Source organism: Urocitellus parryii, chromosome 6 (genome assembly GCF_045843805.1).
Source record: "Urocitellus parryii isolate mUroPar1 chromosome 6, mUroPar1.hap1, whole genome shotgun sequence".
Lineage (NCBI taxonomy): Eukaryota > Metazoa > Chordata > Mammalia > Rodentia > Sciuridae > Urocitellus > Urocitellus parryii.
The window spans coordinates 30853894-30876135 of NC_135536.1; the positions used below are offsets into that span (position 1 = coordinate 30853894).

The window sequence follows — 22242 nt, forward strand, 5'->3', positions numbered from 1 at the left end:
GTAAATATTTTCTAAATAATTTTAACAGTAATCTTTGGAAATACACACTATTACTCCCAATTTATGGATAAGGAAGCTAAGGCATTCAGCGTTTCAACTGTCCAGTGAAGTGGTGGAACCATAAACTGAACTTCTGACACATTTGAATGTGCTGAGAAGAAAGTTAAAAACATGCAAATTTGCATGAGTTCAAGAATGAAAGATTAATACATCAGAAAGCAAAGGAGAAAACAAGATGTATGCAGGAAAGAGAATCTGTAGAATAATAAAAAATAATTAAAAAAAGTAAACAGATATATGAGAAAGAGTAATCTTTGTAAAATGCAACTCTAATCATTTCCTGTCCTACCTCAAATACACTGATAATCTCCCATCTTTAGACCACACATTCAGAATACAGGGTATTTCATAATTTAGTCCTTGATTACCTTTTTAGCCTTAATGAAGACCATCTTTCCTCATGTATCCAAATTCTAGCAACTCCAAAATTAGTTGCTGTTTTCCTTTACAACACTTTTTTCCCAAATTCATGGCTCTGTATTCTCTGTTTCAACTAGCTAATTCTTACTTGTCCTTCAAAATTTGGTTAAAATCATCCTCCTAGAAAATGGCCTTTATTCCCTTTTAATGTCAATTTATATAACCACAGCATTCTGTTTTCATAGCCTCTGTTACCCTATACTGAATATGTTCCTTGACTTAGTAATCCCAACTAACCTATAAATTCCTTGGAAGTGAGAAATGGACCTGGGGATGTGGCTCAGTGGTAGAACACTTGCTTGCCTAAAATGTATGTGCTGTGCATTTGATCCTCAGCACTACCAAAAGAAGACCAAAACAAACAAACAAGCAAGCAAAAAAAACCCCACAAAACCAGCAGGAAATGGCTTTTTGCATTGTTCTTGACACACAGTAAGTGACCCATAAACACCACAGAATAAATGAAGCAAAGAAAAATGCTGTGAGTCATTCTTCATAATTATTTCAACCCTAACCATTCTCTAATTGCCTCGCATTAACCACAAAAAAAACAAACAAATCTCAGAAATTATATGTAAGGGACTGTAAATCTCTATTTAAGAAAAAAGGGGGCTAGGGTTGTGGCTCAGCGGTATAGCACTTGCAAGGCCCTGGGTTCAATTCTCAGCACCACATAAAAATAAGTAAACAAATAAAGGTATTGTGTCCAACTACAACTAAAAAATAAATATAAAAAAAAAACCCTGAAGATTTTCACGCTTACAATTTGGTGACACAGGTTCGTAAGTTTGTTCTTTTAAATGGAAGTTAGAGAGGAAATAGGAAAAGAAAGATGGGTTTGATCTTCAAAGGGAGATCAATAGAGGAAAGGGGAAGGGAGGAGAAAACGGGGAGGGAAAATACCAGGGAATAATAGTGACTAAATTATTTTGTTATATTGTGTGCAATGCACAAACATGCAACAATAAACCCCATTATGTAAAACTATAATGTACCAATAAAAATACTGAAAATAAACAAAATTGTGTATTAGTTAAAACAAGACAATTTGGTGACTTTAGAGCATGTGGTACTAGGCATCAAACTCAAGGTTTCGTGTATACTCAGTAAGTACTCTACCACTGAGCTACATCTCCAGCCCTTGGTGACAGTATTTTTAAAGAGAGCTCATAGGCTCATTCAGATGCTTACCCTAAAATGGCATTAAATTCTAGCATATTAATTTTTATTAGCATGTACCTTAAATTGTAGTCCTTGAACTTATTCTTACAACTTTAAAGAAACTTTAATATAAAAAATAGTAGTTATATAACTTCTTAACTAAACATATAGCATATTCTGTGATTACCATGCTCACCCCATCCCAGATGAGCCTGGTTTTTGATAATCCATTTCTAATACTAACCCATGGTTAATACAGAAAAAAAAATTCTTTTAATAATCTATTAAATTTCTTTCAAATTCAAAGTAAATGAAAATAAGAATAACGTGAAATAAGCCAATCCCCCAAAACCAAAGGTTGAATGTTCTCTCTGATATGGGGATGTTAACGCAGAATAAGTTGGGAGGGGAAGAATAGAAGTTCAGTGGATTAGACAAAGGGGAATGAAGGGAAAGGGGTAGGGATAGTGCTAGGAAAGGCAATAGAATGAATTGGACATAACTTTCCTATATTCACATACGAATATAACACCAGTGAAATGCCACATCATGTACAACCACAAGAATGAGATCCTAATTAGAATAAGTTATACTCCATGTGTATATAAGATGTCAAAATACACTGTGCTGTCATGTATATCTAAAAAGAACAAAAAAAAATTTAAAAAAAAGAATAACATTTAGCACATGAACACAATGGAAATTAATGATTAAGTGGCACCAGGGGGAAAAACATTTTTAGTCAATTTAAAACAATCTTCATAAAGAAATGTAACCTTGGGCTGGGGTTGTAGCTCAGAGGTAGAGTGCTCACCTAGCATGCATGAGGCACTGGGTTCGATCCTCAAAACCACATAAACTATAATTTATTGCTCACCTTTAAAGCTCCGTAACATAATCCATACAATAAGGCTACTGCCACAATGCTACAGATAAAACTGTAAAGTGCTGCAAGCAGGCTTGTAGTAGCTAGAGAGTATAGAAAAAAGAAATCAATACTTTATAAACATCTATGGAAAAAACTTTAAAAGTCACCAAAAAGCATTTAAACTATTAAAATGTCCTATAATACTAGTATATTATTATCTACTCATTTGACTTTTAAAAATTGTTACTTCATTCTGTTCTTTCAAAATATTTTGACCTGACAAAGATTTGCTATTCTCAAATCTCTAATGCAAGGTAAAGTATATTTATCTCAGGAGTAATGAACAATTAAGCAGAGTAGAAAAAGTTAAATCTATATTATACTTCAAGAATGTAGCTTAGATCCAGAAAGTTTGGAACATAAGTTATGCAGAAGCCTGAAAACAAACTGGAGATGTATGAGTTAATCACTGAATGATATCAGTCTATGTAAAAAGAACTCGGTACCCACAGAAGTAAATCTATATTCCTGTGCATTGATTAATTCTCACACAAAAAGTGTAGATCTGACTACAACAATAACAACAAATAGATCCAATGGAATTACTAGTAATAAGGAAGAATGAATGATTAAGATAGCTAGGATTTATTTTAAAAATATATAGATATATTTTTTTTTACTGTGCTCTTATATTGTGATCATAAAAGAAAATTTACAGAAAAACTTTCTTTATGAGATATTAAAGTCTAATACCTTGTTGCAAGGGTGTAAACCATGACAAAACTCCTTTTATAAACCACCTATATACTAAGTCCGTATCATAGTATTTAAATAAATTTAACACCAATAACAGTTCTAAAGGCTGTAACTGTCCCCTATTTATTAAGCTATGCTTAAATACTGTAATCTACAATTTTTATAAAGAGTACTCACCATTACCACCAAAAATATGAATATCCAATTGTTCACAAAGGTACATTACAAATGTATTCACCTGAGGCAGGAGGCCAATGAAAAACACTATTGGGAAACAGAGTGTAAACACTATGGAAAGAAAGAATAGCATATTAAAAATATACTGTATTCATCCTTTTGTTCACTTAAAGACCACAAGCAATGCAAAGAAATACAACATTAACATAAACTACTAGCAATTTTTTTTAAAAGATATCATTTAGGGCTGAGGTTGTGGCTCAGTGTAGAGCACTCGCCTAGTGCGTGAGAGGCCCTGGGTTCAATCCTCAGCACCACATATACATAAATAAAATAAAGGTATTATGTCCACATACAACCAAAAAGTATTTTTAAGAAAAGATATTTAAATTTATTTATCTCTACATAACTGAGTATTAAACAAAATCTTTCACCTATAAGCAATATCTTTTAAAATTACTTCAACTGATATTGAGGGAATGGGGGAAGGAAGAACAGTACAATGAATTTGACCTAACTTTCCTATATACATTTATGAATATACCACAGTGAATCTCACCATCATGTATGTTCACAACAATTAAAAAAAAACATAAGTAAATAGCATTGAAAGATCAGTGGAGTAAAAGGAAGGGAACAGGGGAGGAAGGTGGGAAGAGAAAAGGGGAAGTACTGGGGACTGAATTAGAGCAAGTTATATTCCATGCTTTTATAATTATGTCAAAATGAATCTTAATGTCATGTATAATTTAAAAGAACCAATAAATTATTTCAACCATTTTTACATAATAAGAACCTAAAATACAGAATTTTTAAAAACCCACAACTTTCCCTTGTGTTCTGTTCAAGAAGTTTCCTTACTCATAATAGTTACACAGGTTTTTGTCCTCAGAGATGATTATAATAAACAGCAAAATAAGTTTATTAAAGCTATTTGACCTATATAATTGATTTATTTATCAGTGAACTGTTTGAAAACAAATAAAATAATGTTAAGATGAGACATACTTTAAAGCTGACTTACCTATAACTAAATCCCTGGCTGATACAAACACCAGTGGATTGGTGAATGTTATTCCATATAATTTGAACTTGGTTGTAGTAAGGTTTCTGCTACCATAATCCAAGAACCAAATTAGACCACAACATAAACAGAAGTAAACTGGTCTACTGTAAGCAATGATACGATTATGACCCTGCAAATGACATATTTTTTAAAAGTCAGTCTAGTTAATTTTAAGAGTCAACACTAGTTACTGAGATCATTGATTGCTTATATTCTAATGATTCAAAATATTTCTACATGAAAGCCAGGTTTCTGATAATCAAACAAAGGAATAACAGATTCAGAAAGGAGGAAGAATAGAATAAACCCTGTGATACTGGATTCAAAGTAGAAATATCAAAATGAACTAATTATTTTAATATGCACATAAATAGATATGTGTATACGCACACATGTATTTTACATCTTTATCCACTGAGAGGATCCAGAAGCAATGACAATCTAGGAGAGATAAGTAGCATCTAGACCTTAGTTTACAAACACCATTTTTCATGAAAAAGAATCGAAGCTTCATAAAGAAAAGACTGGTTTTGAGTTAGGGTAGGAAAAGTATATGATCAATCTAGAAAAAATTGTTGTTAGAAAAAGGAGGGAAACATTTAAAGAATGACAGGGATATGTCAAAAGGACACAAAAGGCAGCTTGATGGGCTCCCAGTGGCTGAATCAGGAACAGTTTGAGCATCAAAATAAGTATTAAAGTGACATTATAATCCACTAAACAAAAATAATCCATGAATCCACACTAATACATACATAATGACAGAATGAAGAGCTATTTGTTTCAATAAAGAGTAAACTAATAAATGTAGAAGGAATGATAGAATTAGAAAATCACTATTTGCCAGTCATCAAATGATAACTGAGTCAGGCAAGAAACATCAGTAATACTAAGTGAAACAAATGAGTAGAACAGATACATAGTCTCAGAGTGTCTCCCAATAAGATACTTATGAACCACAAGAGAAAAACAGTGATATTACAGTAGAGGAGTAGTTCTGAAGGAAGTGGGAGAAGATTTTGCTTTCCAGAGGATATTTGCCAATTTGGATACATTTTTATTATCACAAATGGGTGGTGGGGAAGGGGGGGCGGTGAGGAGGTGGGGGTGGCGGTTACTAGCATCTAGTGAGCAAGGATTTAAAACAATCACATTCATGAAAGAAAGCATCACCATAATCTGTTGTTGGAACTTATTCCTGAATTTCATTAAAGAGGATGTCTTTTGGTCTTACCACTAAATAAATGCTCAAGTTAGATCTAAAACAGGATCACATGTCATAAAAACAGTGCCAAGCAGATTACATTTTCGTGTAAAGTCACAGAAGTAATAAGGTTTTCTTCTCATTATGTAGTCCAAAAGTATTAACACCAAACTAATGTATTGCACTTCTTTATTGCAATTCCTAGTGATTATCAAAGCACAATAACATAGTTTTTCCCACTTCAAAAATCTATTTTTCAGTATTAATTCACTATTATTCAAAATTTATTAAATGCAAATAATCATGAGTTTATATGAATCATGTCTAACTGATAACCTCTTACAGAAAGAGGATTTTATCAAAATTGAATTGCTATGCTTGCTTTAACCAAGGTTTAGAGTCCACCAGTACAATGTCATTTTATTTCATGCTAATAAATTACCTATAATCTGTCAAATCTTAAGATGAGAAAATAGTAATATAAATCTTAATTCAATTCAACACATGCCAAAAGGAAAAAAAGGGGAAGGGGGTTTTGATAACTATTAAGGAACAATGAATTACAGCCATTTTAAGAGTGACTTACATGCCTGGGCGAAGAAGAATCTGGTTGAACACTCTGGAAATGAAACAGAAAGACAGATTACACTACTACTACAGTCCTGGTGATTATACAAGCAACTTTCAAAATGCCTGAAGTGATTTCAAGTAAACATTCTATAATAAAGAGATGACCTCCATTAATTCTGTTCCAAAGATGAAACATCAGCTCCAGATACTGTTGTTACAGGGATATTAAAAACATCTCACATTTTTCCCAACTCTCACTTATTCTGGTAAATTAACAAGTTGCATCTATCTACCTTAATAGGTTTTTTTTTAAAAAAAAATTTTTGTGATACATGGATACAATATCTTTATTTTGTTTATTTTTATGTAGTGCTAAGGATCAAATCCAGTGCATCACATGTGTGAGGCAAGCGCTCTGTCACTGAGCCACAACCCCAGACCTAGCATAATTTTTGAAATGACATTTGATAGACCTATCTTATTGTTTAGCTCATTATTACACATAAGCATAGTTATGGTAGAATTCTTTCTCCTGAGACAGTACCTCCCCTTCAGAAAGTACACAGTAACATGGGGTAGCTTACAGAAATTCAAGTTCTATCCACAAATTCTAAGTTTACTAGATAATTCATTAGTACCTGTATTACATATTTGCATTTACAATTAAAATAACCAAGACTGGGGATGCAGCTCAGTGGGAGAGTGCTTGCCTAGCATGGTGAAGGCTCTGGGTTTGATATCTAGCATCAGAAAGTAAGTAAGTAAGTAAGTAAGTAAGTAAATAAGTAAATAAATAAATAAATAAATAAAATGATTTAATAAAATGAAAAAAAACTGAAACATTTCACATTAAAATAATCAAAGAAGTTTAGCTGTATCTTTTTAGAAGATTTTCTGTTAAAAATGTGCTAGGGCTGAGGTTGTACCTCAGTGGTAGAGTGCTTGCCTAGCATGCATGAGGCACTGGGTCTGATCCTCAGCATCAGAGAAATGAATAAACAAACAAATAATTATTTTTTAAAATAGTATGTTTAAAAAATTTAGTGACAAAACATATAACTTTTCTTCCACATTTCAGTTCATTTCCAAAGGCATACCAAAAAATTCCATCACCATCCTATAATTCCAGGATCGATCGATCTCTCTCTCTCTCTCTCTCTCTCTCTCTCTCCCCCACCCCACCGTCTCTGTCTCTCACCAAGCAATCTTTCAGTACTTTCAACTTTAACATCTATTCTTTCAAAACTTTTGTTTCCTCCTTTCTAATTTCTCTTATGTCATTCTTCTAGTCAGCTAGTTAAAAAAAACTCTGTCACCTTTTACCTTTTGCCTATTTAACCAGATTAATCTGAAAGCAAAGGACAAGAGTTTTTAAATTTGAATGAATTTAATGGTTTAAGGCAATAAAGAGATAGATTAAGGTGGCTGAAATAAAAGGAAAGAACAAAGACCAATGATTTTAATATAGAATAACCAAATTTAATCAAATGGATTCAGTTACTTGTTTTCCAGGGATTAAGGAGGAAGGAGCAGAGAGGTTCTAAGATTCTAAGTTGGTATACCACTGTCAAAAGCTAAGAAACTCAGAAAGGAAAATATTAATCAAGAGATGATAATGTGCTATTTTTGACATGTGTCCAACTGTCTATTAGATAAGCTTGTGAAAGAGGTGCAGACATCAATCTGGATGTAACTCACATAAGGAGGCAACAAATAAACTTATAAAAGAGAATTGACTTCACAAATAAAAACTATTAACTGCAAAGAGGGTCAAATAAAACCCAAGAGAATTCTCATAAATTAAAGTGGTTGAAGGAACAAAGAGGCACCAACAAAGGCAAAGGGAGTCACTGGAGCACATGTGAACCATTGGAAATGAGCAGCAGGAAAAAGGACATGAAAATGGAAGGCAGTATTAACGGGTGTTAAATGATACAGCCCCCACAGAGAGTGGGATGAGAAAAGGACATAAATTTAACAATTGGAATAATTATTAGCAACCACACAGACTGCAGTTTTAGTACTGCAATGATGAAAGAAGTATGGGTGGAGCTTAAAGAAATGAAGCAGATTATCTAGGTGCTTACTCCAGATGTCTAGTTATAAATGGAGAGAGAAAAAAGAAAGGACAGCCGATACTACAAACAGAACTCAACAGTTATCAGTTGAGGGGGAGGGCTCTGTATATGAACACATATAAGATAAATGACCAATGCAAAGAAAAGGGCATATACTAAGGAATTGAGGAAAAGAAACAGTCCATATTAAAAGCCCATACTATTTTAAATGGAAGGAGAAATTTTTGATTGTACATGAGCTGGTGTATGTGATTCTCCCATTTCTTTTAAAAGCTTAAAATTAACAAGCTTATAAAATCTTGTTTTTTTTTTAAATTTGAATTATTTATTTATTTATTTATTTATTTTAATGTTGGTTGTTCAAAACATTACATAGTTCTTGATATATCATATTTCACATTTTGATTCAAGCGGGTTATGAACTCCCATTTTACCCTGTATACAGCTTGCAGAATCACATCAGTTACACTTCATTGCTTTACATATTGATATACTCATGTCTGTTGTATTCTGCTGCCTTTCCTATCCTCTACTATGCCCCCTCCCCTCCCCTCCCCTCCCCTCTTCTCTCTCTACCCCCACTACTGTAATTCATTTCTCCCCCTTGTACTGTTTTTCCCTTTCCCCTCACTTCCTCTTGTATGTATTTTTGTATAACCCTGAGGGTCTCCTTCCATTTCCATGCAATTTCCCTTCTCTCTCCCTTTCCCTCCCACCTCTCATTTTTGTTTTTTTGTACCACTATTAAAATAATAACAACGTGACAACAATCTTCACCTTTTGATGTCCCAAAAGAACAAAAACATATGTACTAGGCTTTCACATTATTATACCTACCAATGACAGAAATTTCACCCACAGAATAAAAAACTGAAAAGATGGGAGCTGGGCATGGTGGCACACCTATGATCCCAGCAGCTCGGGAGGCTGAGACAGGAGGATCCCAAGTTCAAAGCCAGCCTCAGAAACATCAAGGTGCTAAGAAATTCAGTGAGTCCCTGTTTCTAAATAAAATACAAAAAAGGGCTGCAGATGTGACTCAGTGGTTGAGAACCCTGAGTTCAATCCCTGGTACCAGAGAGAGAGAGAGAGAGAGATAGAGAGAGAGAGAAAGTTATGTTGAAAAGTTAAAAAGTAAATCTCAAGAAGGCAAATTCTTACTTTAAGAATTTTTTGGGGGGTGAGGGGGCTGGGATTGTGGCTCAGCAGTAGAGTGCTCGCCTAGCATGTACGAAGCCCTGGGTTCAATCCTTAGCACTACTTATAAATAAATAAACAAAATAAAGGTATTGTGTCCAACTACAACCAAAAAATAAATATTATTTTTAATAATTTTTTTTTAATTACAAAGAAATAGTTTTGGGAAACTCAATTTATGTGTAATTATTTTTATATCCATATTCCCCTTTTGTTTCCTACATAATTTAATGCAAACATCCAAGGAAAATAAATTAAAAATTATCTTACTATAATTTGGTGAATGGTATGAAGTCTGTCTGTTTTTTGTTAAGGCAAATATTATTCCACAGCAAGAAAAGAAAATAAACTGGTACCTTTAGTAGGGAGTACTGACAGCTGGCTATGACCAGGCAGAATTGGAAGACCCAGATGTCTCTGAAGAAGCCTTGTATGAGAAGAATAGATCCCAAAAAAGCCACAAGAATAGCCAGAATGACAGCTAACACATTTTCCAGGATCTCACGATTTCTGTAGACAGAAAAATTTATAAGTAAGTATATCATCAACCATACTAAAAAAAAAGGGAAGACATCAAAGTGAAGCTTGCTGGGATGTCTTTTGGGTACTGGGTTTGAATAAAGTTTTGCATCATACTGAAAAAGAAACTAGTTTCATGTGGATACAGCACAAAATTTAATATCCAAAACATGCTATAGTGAATTATAGAGTTCCAATTATAACATATACTGAAATTTCAAGTTCTATTTAAAAGAACTTTACTTTAAAAAAATCTGGTGCTGAGGACGTAGTTCAAAGGTAGAGCATTTGAATATTGGGCTCAATCACCAGCACCAAAAAAAAAAAAAAAAAAAAATTAAAATCTGCTTTTCCATCAAATTTGTTGCAAGATACCTAACCAATTTGGAAGACAAATAAAGCAGATTTACTAAGAAATAAGTTAAGTTTAAAAGGCAAAATCTCAAAATAATTTCTAGAAAATTAAATTTTAAATATCTGTGATTTTATATGACAAAGTTTGTAACCAAATTTTGATATCAAGTGGTTTCATTTTCCCCATCTCTCAGTCATCTGAAATAATCCAAAAACTCACTTACTAGAATTACTTAAATACAGGCTCTTACGTATCTTGAGAATGAAGGTAGTGACAAAGACCATCAATTCTGCCTCTATCAAAGTTGCTCAGACAATTCTATACTTTAGCAAACTGACACTGTAAAAGAAACAATATGATGCCCAAGATATAACAAATAGCAATGAAGGTGATTTTGATGCTACACCAAAAAATAAAAAAAAAAAACTAAAAATCTATCTCATTACTTCTTGGGGATATTTTATTTGCAAAATGTTAAACCAATTCTTTAAAGAACATTAAATGACACAGAAATATGCTCAGCACATTTGCTATATGAAGAAAGTAGGATACAAAACCAGATGTATAGGAAGATACAAGTTCTGTAATTAAAAAACACAAATATAGGTTAAAAATGGTAAGATACCAAAAATGATCTTACTAATAATGGTTCACTCTCTGTGGAGTGATTATGGTTTGCCCATTTCTATCTACAAAATTGTCTTTGAGGTGAAGAATTACTTTCATAATCATGAGCAATTTTAATCAATTTTTTATTAACTCAATGCTATGTTTAAAATAAGTTGGGATAAAAAAATTCACAAACACCTCTCTATTACTTCACTTAATAGTTCTACCAAGCTAAAAATGTTCAACAATATTTTCAAATCAATCATTTTTTGACATTTTCACTTGATCTGAGAAGGCAAGTAAGTAACTCCAGATTTGCCCAATCCAACGACCTTTTCAATCCTTGTCTCACCCTGCATACTCTCTTCCTTGTAAATTGGATGTGTGCTTTTCTTTGGATTTAAAATATTTTTCCACATTGATGAATTCAATTTATCATTTAGTTTTTTGTGTTGTTGTTGTTGTTTTACTGATCTTGTTTTTGTTGTCACTGATAAGAAATCTAAACCAAATTTTCCCCTGCTTTGTTTTGTTCTAGAATTCTTATTGTTTTAGGCTTAACATGTAGGTCTATGATCAATTTTAAATTAATTTTTATAATATGGTACAAGGTTAGCATACAATTTTTTATTACTTTTATTTGTTTTTTGGGGGGGAGGGGGGCATATGACAATCCAATTGTTCTAGCATCATTTGTTGAAAAGACTATCCTTTCTTCATGTCATAGATTTGGATATTACTTCGATACCACCTGGACCTGGAAGTTTCTTTGTAGGAAGGTTTTTAACTACAATTTCCATTTATTTAAGTACACAGTAGACCATTAAGATTATGTATTTTTGAACTTTAATAATTTATATCTTTAAAGAATCTGTCCATTATACATGTGTCCACTGTCAAATTTATTTACACACAGCTATTCATAATATTCTCTTATCATTCTTTTAATACTTGCAGATCTGTAGTTATATTTCACATTCCTAATATTGGTAATTTGTATTATTTTTTTTCTTGTCAGGCTGGCTTCATTTGTTCTACTGTTTTTCTGTTTCCCCTATGAACTATTTCATCTCTTACTATTTTTTCTCTCTCTTTACTTGGGCCTATTGTGCTTTTGTTCTTTTAGTTTCCTACAATACAAGTAGAAAGCAAAGTCACTGATTTGAGACCTTCCTTTTCCAATGTTGGTATTTAATACTATAATTTTCTCAAGTATGGCATTAAAGGTATCACCAAAATTGAGATACATTATTTTTATTTTCATGCAGTACAAAATACTTCCTGATTTCCTGCTTGATTTCTTCTCTAGTCCATGGGTTATTCAAAAGTACTAGTTTCCAAATATAGGAGAATTTTCCAAAGTCCTTTTTGTTATTTATTTATAATGTAAATTTGCTGAGGGCCATTACCAAGTAGGTATGACGCATCGTAATCCTTGCCAGTGTACCCCATGTTAAATGGACTTGCCTTGGAAATTTGCTGCGACCTTGCTTGTGTGTTTGAGAAAGGTGACCCTGCTCAATCACCAGGGTGGATCCAGGATTAGGGTGTATTCCTGCAGGAAGTTTCCCCGTCCTTGGGTTTAGGAGTTAGGACAATAGGAGTTTTAGGGAAGTTGAGGTTGAAGATTATTGATGCTGGGATTAGGGTGTTCCTGCTGCTTGTTCCCGTTGAGTTCTCGTGAGATTAAAATGGGATTTGGAAAAAGCCTCCTGGAATAGGATTTGGGATCGGACATATTGGAACTGCCCCTGAACGTGTGTGGAGGCTGGTGTGAGATCGGGAATAAAGAATTGCTGTTTGAACCTACAAAGCTGTGTGGTGGCTCCTGATTCTGGTGCCCCCCCCCCCCAAGACATAGGCATAAATTCATTGTAGTCAAAGAGCATACTATATGATTTGAATTCTTTTAACATTTATTGACCTTTCCATTTTGGCCCAGAAAATGGTCTATTTTGGTAATGTTCCATGAGCAATTAAAGAATATGGAGCTCATTATGGGTGGAGTGTTGCATAAATGTCAATCAGCTCAGGGTGGTTGATAATATTGTTCAAGTCTACCATATCCTCACTGCTATAGGCTGGATTCTGAATGTCTCCCAAGGTACTATGTTGAATGATTGTTCCTCAGCCTATGGTGCTTTTGGGAGGTGGAGCCTAGTAGAAGAAATATTCCTTTAAGGGAATATTGTGACCAAAGCCCCTTTCTATTTCTCTTTCTGCTTTCTGGCTGCTATGAGGTGAGCAGATTCCTTCACCGTAAGCTCAACCTTGACACAGGCTTAAAAAAATGAAGAGTCAAGTGATCATAAACTGAAACCTCTAAAACCGTGACCCAAAACAAAATCTTTCCTCTTTATAAGCTGATTAACTCAGCTATTTTCTCTCAGCAACAGAAAGCTGACTAAATGATTTTTACATATTATTCTACCAATTATTCAAAGAGAAGAGCTGAAATCAGCTAAAATTGCATGTTTGTCTATTTCTGCTCTATGAACTTTGCTTACAGTTTGTTTGGGGGGCTAGGGACTGAACATGATGCTTTGTATGTTAAGCATACACTTATCACTCAGCTATCGTGCCAGCTCTTATGTATTTTGAGAATTTATTTTAGGTGTAGAAACATTCAAGATTGCTAATTTCTCCAGGTTAATTGTCCCCTTATCATCATGAAATCACATTTTTTATCCTTGGCAATGTTCTTTGCTCTGAAATCTACTCTGACATTACTACAGCCATTTCAGCATTCTTTTGTTAGTTTTGGCATGCTGCACCTTTTTCTTTTTTACTTTTAACCTATTTTTTCTTTTCATAATTAAAGTATATTCCTTGTAGGCAACACAGTTGAGTCTTGCTTTTTTAGTCCAATCTGACAATTTTTTACTTTTTGACTCTCACCTTATCATTTTTTAATTAACCCATGTGTTCTTTGATCCCTTTTTGATTTTTACTAGTCTTATTAATACATTTTAAATTTTTCTCACGTTAATTAGAACTTTTCATTATTTTAGTAGTTGCTTTAGAGTTTTAATATATACTTTATGAAATTCTACCTTCAAGTAATGATATACCACTTTACACACTGCATAAGAAACTTAAAGTAGTATACTTCCATTTTTTCCTTCCAGCCTTTATGCTATTACTGTCATGAATAATAATAACCATACAATTCATTGTTATTTATCTTTTTAAACAATTATCTCTTAAAGAGATTTAACTCATTTAGAAAGAAAATCTTATTTCCCGAGTAGTTACTTACCATGTCCAGTGATCTTAGTTCCTCTGAATGAACCTGTATTTCCATCTGCTATCCTTTTCCCCTTGCCTGCAAGGTACCTTTCAATGTTTTTTGTAGGGTGGGTCTGCTCATGAAAAATTCTCCCAATTCTTCCTAGTTTGAAAATGTCTTTATTTTTCCTTGGTTTTTAAGAGATATTCTGGCTGGCTATAAATTTCTAGGTTGACTTCTTTTCCTGATTTCAATGCTTTAAATATGTTGTTCCACTGTCTTCTCACTTGCATTACTCCCCAAAATAAAACTGATGTCTTCCTTATCCTCATTCCTTCACACAAAGAATATTCTTTCTTAGAGTTTTTAATATCTTATCATTGGTTTTGAGCAATTATGTGCCTTCACATAGTTTTCTTCATGCTTCTTATGGCCTGAGTTCTACTGAGCTTCTTAAATGTATATTTACAGTTTTCATCAAAATTGGTAAATTTTATACCTATTATTTCCTCAAAATCTTTTCTGTCTCCTTGTGTCCTCTTGAAGTTCTCCCACAGCTTATTCCTATTTTTATTTGTATGCTCTTTCATTGGGGGATTAGAATAGGGAGAATTCTTTTTGGATATTTCATTCAGGATAATTTCTATTTGCTATGCCTTCAAGTTCACTAATCTTTTCTTCTACAATTTGTAACCTACCATTAATCACATCTAGTGTATTTTTAAAATCTCACTGTAATACTTTACTCTGTAAATATAATTTTTGACTTATTTTTTTATATCTTCCATGTCTCAAATGTTTTTAACAAAAAGAATACAGTTACAACATTTTAATGTCCTTGCTGCTAATTCTTTATATCTGTGCTACTAACAGGCTGGTCTCAAATGGTTTATTATTCTCCTTATTTTAAGTCATGTTTTCTTACTTCTTTGCAAACCAGGTCATCTTTGGGTGTCAGACGTGAAAACTTAACTTCAGTCTTCTTAATTTGTTCTGCTACCCAGAAACAGCATGACCTCCTTTAGGTCTTGCTTTCATGACTTGTTAGGTGAGTCAAAAGTAGTGCTTTCCCTGAACTAATGGTTCCCCAACTTATCAAAACTCTGCTGAACAGTCAAAAGCACCCACTACAGAACTGAGGTTTATCTCTCTGAACAGCTCTCTCTTCTCTGATATGCTATCCAGCTGCTTTCAGGTCCTGGACCTAAGCTCCAACTCTTCAACTGAGGAAACTGCTTGATGTTTTTCAGTTCCCACTCCCTGTGTCATAGCCTAGGAGCTCTCTTAAAGCACTAAGCTGGGGCGACTGTAGGTTCATATTATCTGTTTCCTATCTCTCAAGGATCAATGTCCTTTGCTGTCTGATCTCTAATGTCTTGAAGACCACTTTTCATGTATTTTGTCTGTTTTCATTTGTTTTACCTGGGAGGGTAAATCCAGTCCTATTACTTCATGTTGACTGGAAGAAGCAGCTGTCAAATTGTAACAGACTATTGTGTTTACCACTAAGACAGTAGTGGTAAGAAACATAAACTTCCTCTTATAACATTTACACATAGAATCATATTACCTATAACCTTAAAATCATCATTTCACAAACTGTCTTTTAAATATCAGTTATATGAGTCTTACTGATAATAATAAATATATTTTTACATTAGTCTATTAAAATTAAAAGGAAAGTTTTCAATGGACATAAGAGATTCAATGTTTGAAAGCTCTATTACCTTAAGTTTTACCTCAAAAGAACAAAAATAGAAAACATTTTCCAACATAATAATCAGGTTAAAAAAAAAAAACTCAATGGGTCATTAAGAACACTTTAACTTAGAAATAAAAATTTTTCGTCTCTTTAATATCACACTATATTCTCACCTATCAAACAGCGCCAAAAGTGTGAGTCTATCAAAGTTAATGCCAATCCACAGCTGGGGCAGGATCCAAAAGCGGTAATAGTGTTTAACCTTTTGGGCAGCTTCTTCTGTTGGACCATAAGTGGCTGCCAAGTCAGGACTCAGATCAATGTCCTGTTGCTCCAACAAATCTGTATCAATGGTCAACAGCCTATTCAACCGAATCTGCGGGAGAGAAAGCTAAAAGAAAGTCAGTGTTGAAAGGCTTAAAGTATCTAATCTGATAATGACTAGAAAGTTACTCACTCAGGTTGTAGATTATCTCAGCTCCTTAATTTTCTACTCTAGTCCACTCCCTGTGAAAACTTTACGGTCATTAGAAAACCACACAAGGCAGTAATAGAAAGTGAACTAAAACAAAACAAAAAAAACCTTATCATCAACAACCTTTTGGAAAGGTTTTATTTTAAAAAGTTGTAGAAATCTCTAGATTTTTATGATGTCTAACCAATGAATCCATCAAAAGCACTTGCGGTGAATCATAAGTGGCTTCTTTGCTCCCTGTCACATTTATGCCGATCTCAGCTAAGAACTTCATTGATAGAGGCAAATCTGAGCCCTTCAACTCTCATATCTTCCTATAGACTTCTTATTATGACTATTACTACTTTCAAAGAAGACTATGCAGGAAATTGGTACACTACATTTCTTTTAGCTTTAGCTCATCTGTTCACCAACCAGTTTACCAGTTTTCCCTTCCTCTGAAAGCATTAAATTTTACCGTCTCTGGCACAGCACTAGGCAGCATTTTGCTATCTCAAATTCCCCATAACATTTAAAAGTGAAAAACAATAATATGATCATCTTCTCATTATTGCTTTCTTGTAGAGTTTCCAGGAATACACAAAGTAGAAACAGTCTTTGTTTTCAAATACATATACTGAAGAAAACTTGTTTTCCATATGTAACAGTCATTTCGATCTCTAAACATTCAAAGATACTTCCCCAAATTTTACTTATCATCTATGCCAGGGCTTTTCAACCTTGGCACTATAAACATTTTGGGTCAAGATTATCTGGGTAGTGGGCCATCCACCACGACATGTTTCACAAGATCTCTCTCCCCATCCACTAGACACCAAGAGTGTGTGCCCAGCTGTGACAAGAAAAAATATTTCTAGAAACTGCCAAATAGTCACTAGTTGAAAACCACTGTTCTATATTAATTTACATCTACAGTCTTAAAAACCTTGATCACAGTTTATCTTCAAGAAGACATTAAAAATTAATCCCTCTGGCACTAAATTCATCCGTATGTTTATTTATGTATTGCGTTTGTAAGTATTTCATCTGTATTGTCTTTTCCAATATATATATATATATCTTGATGGTAAAAGCTGTGTTACTTTAAAAATTCCTCATTATATCTCATGTGGCATAATACAGTTTATATAAAATGGTCATTATTAACTATTCCACACACATAATTGTTATCAGGGTGCCTAAGAGTTAAACCAACAGTTAAACAACTACACAAAATCATATATAAAGTGAGGTTGTCAAATGGCACAATCATACTATGATGTTGGTTAGCAAATGGATAATTGCTGATTCACAAGTGTGGATGCTTTTAAATTTTATGATGTACTGTTTGTTTTGTATCTAAGGACTTATTTGAAGAGATTCTCTGTGGGGCAGTAAAGATGATTTTGGACATAGTTTTCAAAAATATTGACATTTGTGACTTCATCAATTTTTCTGACTTTTGTAGTATCTATTTAGGTCTATTTTTTGGATAAAATATCTGATGTTATAAAATTAAAAAAAAAAAAAAAAAACCTACCACATCATGTGGATAAAATCGAACTGAGGTAGAACTGGATACATGAGAATCCGTGTCACTAAAATAAAATGAAAGAGACTTTAGGGAATAAATAGTTTGTCAAATAGTGAAAAACAAAATAAACTCCCAAACAATTAGATGATATTTACATTATCTTCTTTTTTCATGTAAACTTCAAAATACAAAATGGCATTTTCCTAGAGTTGTGAGTAAGAGCACAGAGTTTGGGGCAGAGTGTCTAAGTTCAAATATCTTCTTCAGAGAGGGAAATCTCCAACAAGTTAGCTAAACTCTCTATTCCTCAAGTTTCCTCATCAGTAACAAGACAATGGCACCCATATCACAAGGTTCTTGTGAATGTGTTTAAATGAGATAATCCAAAGAAAGCAATTAACAAATTTCCTGGAATCATTAAAGACAAACTAAATTTAGGCTATAGTATAAAATAGCATAGAATGTAACCGTTCAATTTTGACAGGATGAATTCTGTAACTGGACTGAACCAACATGCTGAATTGAACAATCAGAAGATCCAACTGCTTTAAGTGGCCCCTCAAAACTCAAAAAATAAGTAAATTGCCCAAAGCTGAATAATGTATAAATAAATATGTCCCATCATTAAATGGAAGTCCTAAATAGGAATTAATGACTCTAGCAAGAAAAGTGAACTAATTAGTCAATAATGGATTTCAAAGCAGAAATCTGAGTCAGATAAACAATAAAATTTTAGAAAATGGAATATTAATATACTCTAAAACTATAATTGATTGTAATCCGATCCAGATTCCTAATTTATCTGCTTGTCATTTAACTACTTCATTACTTTACAAATTTCCTCCTAAGAAACTAAGTGTAATATATAAAACAAATTTTAAGAAGTTCCTCCTGAAAGCTAGTAAGTAATAAATAAATACATACATACATACAAAATAAAAATTAGTTACTTTAAAAAGCTTTTGACCAAACTCTTACTTGGAAATAAAATTCTAAAATTACATAAAAACGACAACTGAAGAGTATAAAATTAGGTATGTAAATATTTTTCTAATAAGCTTTTTTTCATCATGAAACATATAGAGAACATGATATGTATGCTTAAATTTGAAACTGTGGGAAAATGATGTCTTAAATAAGATTTACAGAAAATTTTGCTTTAATTTTTAAATATATAATAGGTTTTTAAAATATTTTTTTAGTTGTTGATGGACCTTTATTTTATTCAATTATTTATACGCAGGGCTGAGAATTAAACCCAGTGCCTCACACATGAGAGGCAAATGCTCTACCACTGAGCCACAACCCCAGCCCAATAGTTTTTATTTTTAAAATAATGCTTTCTTTCTTCCATAGCAAAAATCCTTCAACCTTAATTCTTTTGAAAGCAAGGCACTATGACAAATTATTAAAGTCAATACAAATATATTTTCAAAATAACTTTTATATCTAACATAATGATTATAGTTAATATTAAATATACTTGTATACTTAACAATCACTAGGAGAAGATCTGAAGTGTCCTCACCACAAAAAAAAAAAAGAGAGAGAGAGAGATAGGTATGTGATATAATGCATATGTCAGCTAGATTTGGCCATTTCATAATGTACCAAGATTTTAAAACATCATATGTACATCATATGTACACCATTTTGTCAATTCAAAAAAATTTTTTTAAGCCAGTCTTTTTATCTCAAGGCTTAAAATCTTTAAACATGGCAAGTATGTGCAAATACATACACATTCTTTTTTTTAAATTTTTAATATTTATTTTTTAGTTCTCAGCGGACACAACATCTTTGTTGGTATGTGGTGCTGAGGATTGAACCCGGGCCACACGCATGCCAGGCGAGCGCGCTACCGCTTGAGCCACATCCCCAGCCCCCATACACATTCTTAATATGTCTTCCCACGTACCAGATATTAGATGCTCTTCTTGCTGCTGGTTCAAAATTCACAAGTGACATATCACAGCCACCAGTCTCATAGAGTGTAGAAGAGAACTTACCTAGCAAATAAATTAATTTTTAAAAAGCCATTAGAATACTCAAAAATTCTGCTTCATGATATACTAAATTGCATATTTTTTTACCTTTAAAAAGTACTATTAACTTTTTCCAATATTTAAAAAAGAATGATCTGCATGTAATTCAGTATGATATAAACTGAAAAGAAATATTAGGCTATATTATAAAAATGCCAACATATAACCAGATATTAAAAGTCAGAGATGTAAGTCAGCTTTCTCTTTTTTCCTACCAGCAGAGTCTTGTAAATACATTCAAGTAACCATATGAAATAATTTAATGTTTAACAGTCACCTAACCACTCACTGGAAGAGGTAAACGGCTCGATAAAGCTGCTTAAATTTTGAGACAGTTCAATCTTTAATAAAACTTTTTGGTTTTGGTGTGATACTAGGGATTGAATCCAGGAGTGTTCTGCCTCTTATCTATATCCCCACCTCTTTTTAAAATTTTACTTTGAGACAGTGTCTCTAAGTTGTTGGAGCAGGCCTTAGCCTTGTGATCTTCTGGCCTTAGCATCCCAAATATTTGACTACAGGCCTGAGTCACCATAACCCATCTGTTGGTTGCCTTTTTTTTTTTTTTTAATGAAAAAATGAAATGTGTTAAGGTGAACTGAATGAGTTATAATAATGTTAGCATTAACTATTTAATGAATGCTTTTAGTTGGAAGATTCTACCATAAGGTTTCTATGAAGAATGTAGGAAGAGTAACTGTTATAGCCAAAGATCACTACAAACCGATAAAAGGTTTAGAAATTAAACTGATTATAAATAAATGTAGATTTTTAAAAAACAACAGGTCTCAGGAGCTAAGCCCAGTCTCTCTTACCCACTGAAAGACACAGTTACAGTGGTCCCTACACCTATCAACATGGTCCTCTCTTAAATAGTATGCCTTACTCTCTTACAATAAATAAATAAATATCAATAACAACAACAAAGATCCAGTTGGCTTAAAATGAACTTTATAGAACAATATGGTTTCTGATAATAAATTTTACAAAATTCTGGACAATGCCTGAAATGCATTCTTGAAGACCTATGGTGCTGTATCAATGATTAAATAAATTAATATAAATTTCCAGGAAAGCAATGAAATGAAGTATATTAACTCTGCAACCACTGGGTCTAGTCCAAGCTGTTTTAGTATTTATAAGGTTTTTTGTTTCACTAGTTGGAATTACTAAGGTTATAAATATGAGGATTCAAAGGGCAATTTCAATTTGATGGCAGAGCTAAAAGTCAGATTTTTTCCATGCCTACAATGCAAACAGTATATAATAAGGATTTTTTAAAATTTCCCAAGTCCTAAGTTTTCAATTCTGAGGAGATAAAAAATATCCAAATATTATTTCAAAGTTATCTTAAGTTGTATATCTGTTGCTAAATTTTATGTTTTTAGAGCAATGCCACATCTAGGACACTGGGGCAAAATAGAATAAGCATAGTACTTCAAAGACTTACACTAAAAGGACCCTAAACATAGTAAGGATTTACAGAACATTTTAACCATTACTTCATTCTTTAAAAGGACTATACTCAGAAAAATAACTCAATAAAAGACTCAGTACTTTCTATGGGTCATGAGTTAGTATATGTAAAAATTTATTTTACATGGTGCTTTCTATAGTAACATTTTCTTTGTCAGAAAAATGTACTCCTAAATTTAAAAAAAAAAAAGCTTTCAATGGAATACTGAGTTCATTGCTGTATTTTTTTAAGGAAGGATTATTCAACATATGGATTACCCAACCTGATGTCTATTCCCTGGTTTTCTATTCATGAGTCATTCAGAAACCAGAAAATCGAACAAAAATTAAATAATACAAGCTTTCAATTTGCCTGCTTCTTTCAAGCATTACTGAAAGTTTCCCTGAGTGATAGAGGGGGGATGAAGAAATTATTAGTAAATAAAAATTAAGTAGGGCTGAGGCTGTGGCTCAGTGGTAGAGTGCTCGACTGGCATTTGTGAAGCACTGGGTTCAATACTCAGCATCACACAAAAACAAAGGTATTGTGTCCACCTACAACATACACACATATGTGTGTGTGTGTGTGTGTGTGTAAGTAAAAATACCAGCTGAATTGAAATTTTAAATTGTAATTTTTCAATATACTACTATATTCTAATTCATCATAGATAATCAAAGATTGGCTGTGCTATCATAATTAAACTTAATAGGAAAAAACGCTTGATCAAAATCAGATTGCAAAAAAATGCATAAGAATCACAAACCTCTGTTAATTGACTA

At 33.0% G+C, this 22242-nt stretch overlaps 1 protein-coding gene across 5 annotated transcripts in view; it reads right to left on the reverse strand.

Annotated features, from left to right (window-relative positions):
• Window positions 1–22242, reverse strand: part of Pcnx1 (pecanex 1) — a 144757-nt gene that overhangs the window by 49796 nt on the left and 72719 nt on the right. For 3 of the 5 annotated variants that reach the window (XM_026402355.2, XM_026402344.2, XM_026402335.2), the window contains 8 exons: window positions 19878–19968; window positions 17966–18023; window positions 16145–16362; window positions 9914–10067; window positions 6299–6331; window positions 4467–4638; window positions 3443–3553; window positions 2519–2610 (listed from right to left, as the gene is read on the reverse strand). In XM_026402355.2, coding sequence (XP_026258140.2) covers window positions 2519–2610; window positions 3443–3553; window positions 4467–4638; window positions 6299–6331; window positions 9914–10067; window positions 16145–16362; window positions 17966–18023; window positions 19878–19968 — 929 coding nt within the window. The remainder of the gene's footprint in view (window positions 1–2518; window positions 2611–3442; window positions 3554–4466; window positions 4639–6298; window positions 6332–9913; window positions 10068–16144; window positions 16363–17965; window positions 18024–19877; window positions 19969–22242) is intronic. The other 2 variants (XM_026402363.2, XM_026402351.2) reach the window with 1 other exon arrangement.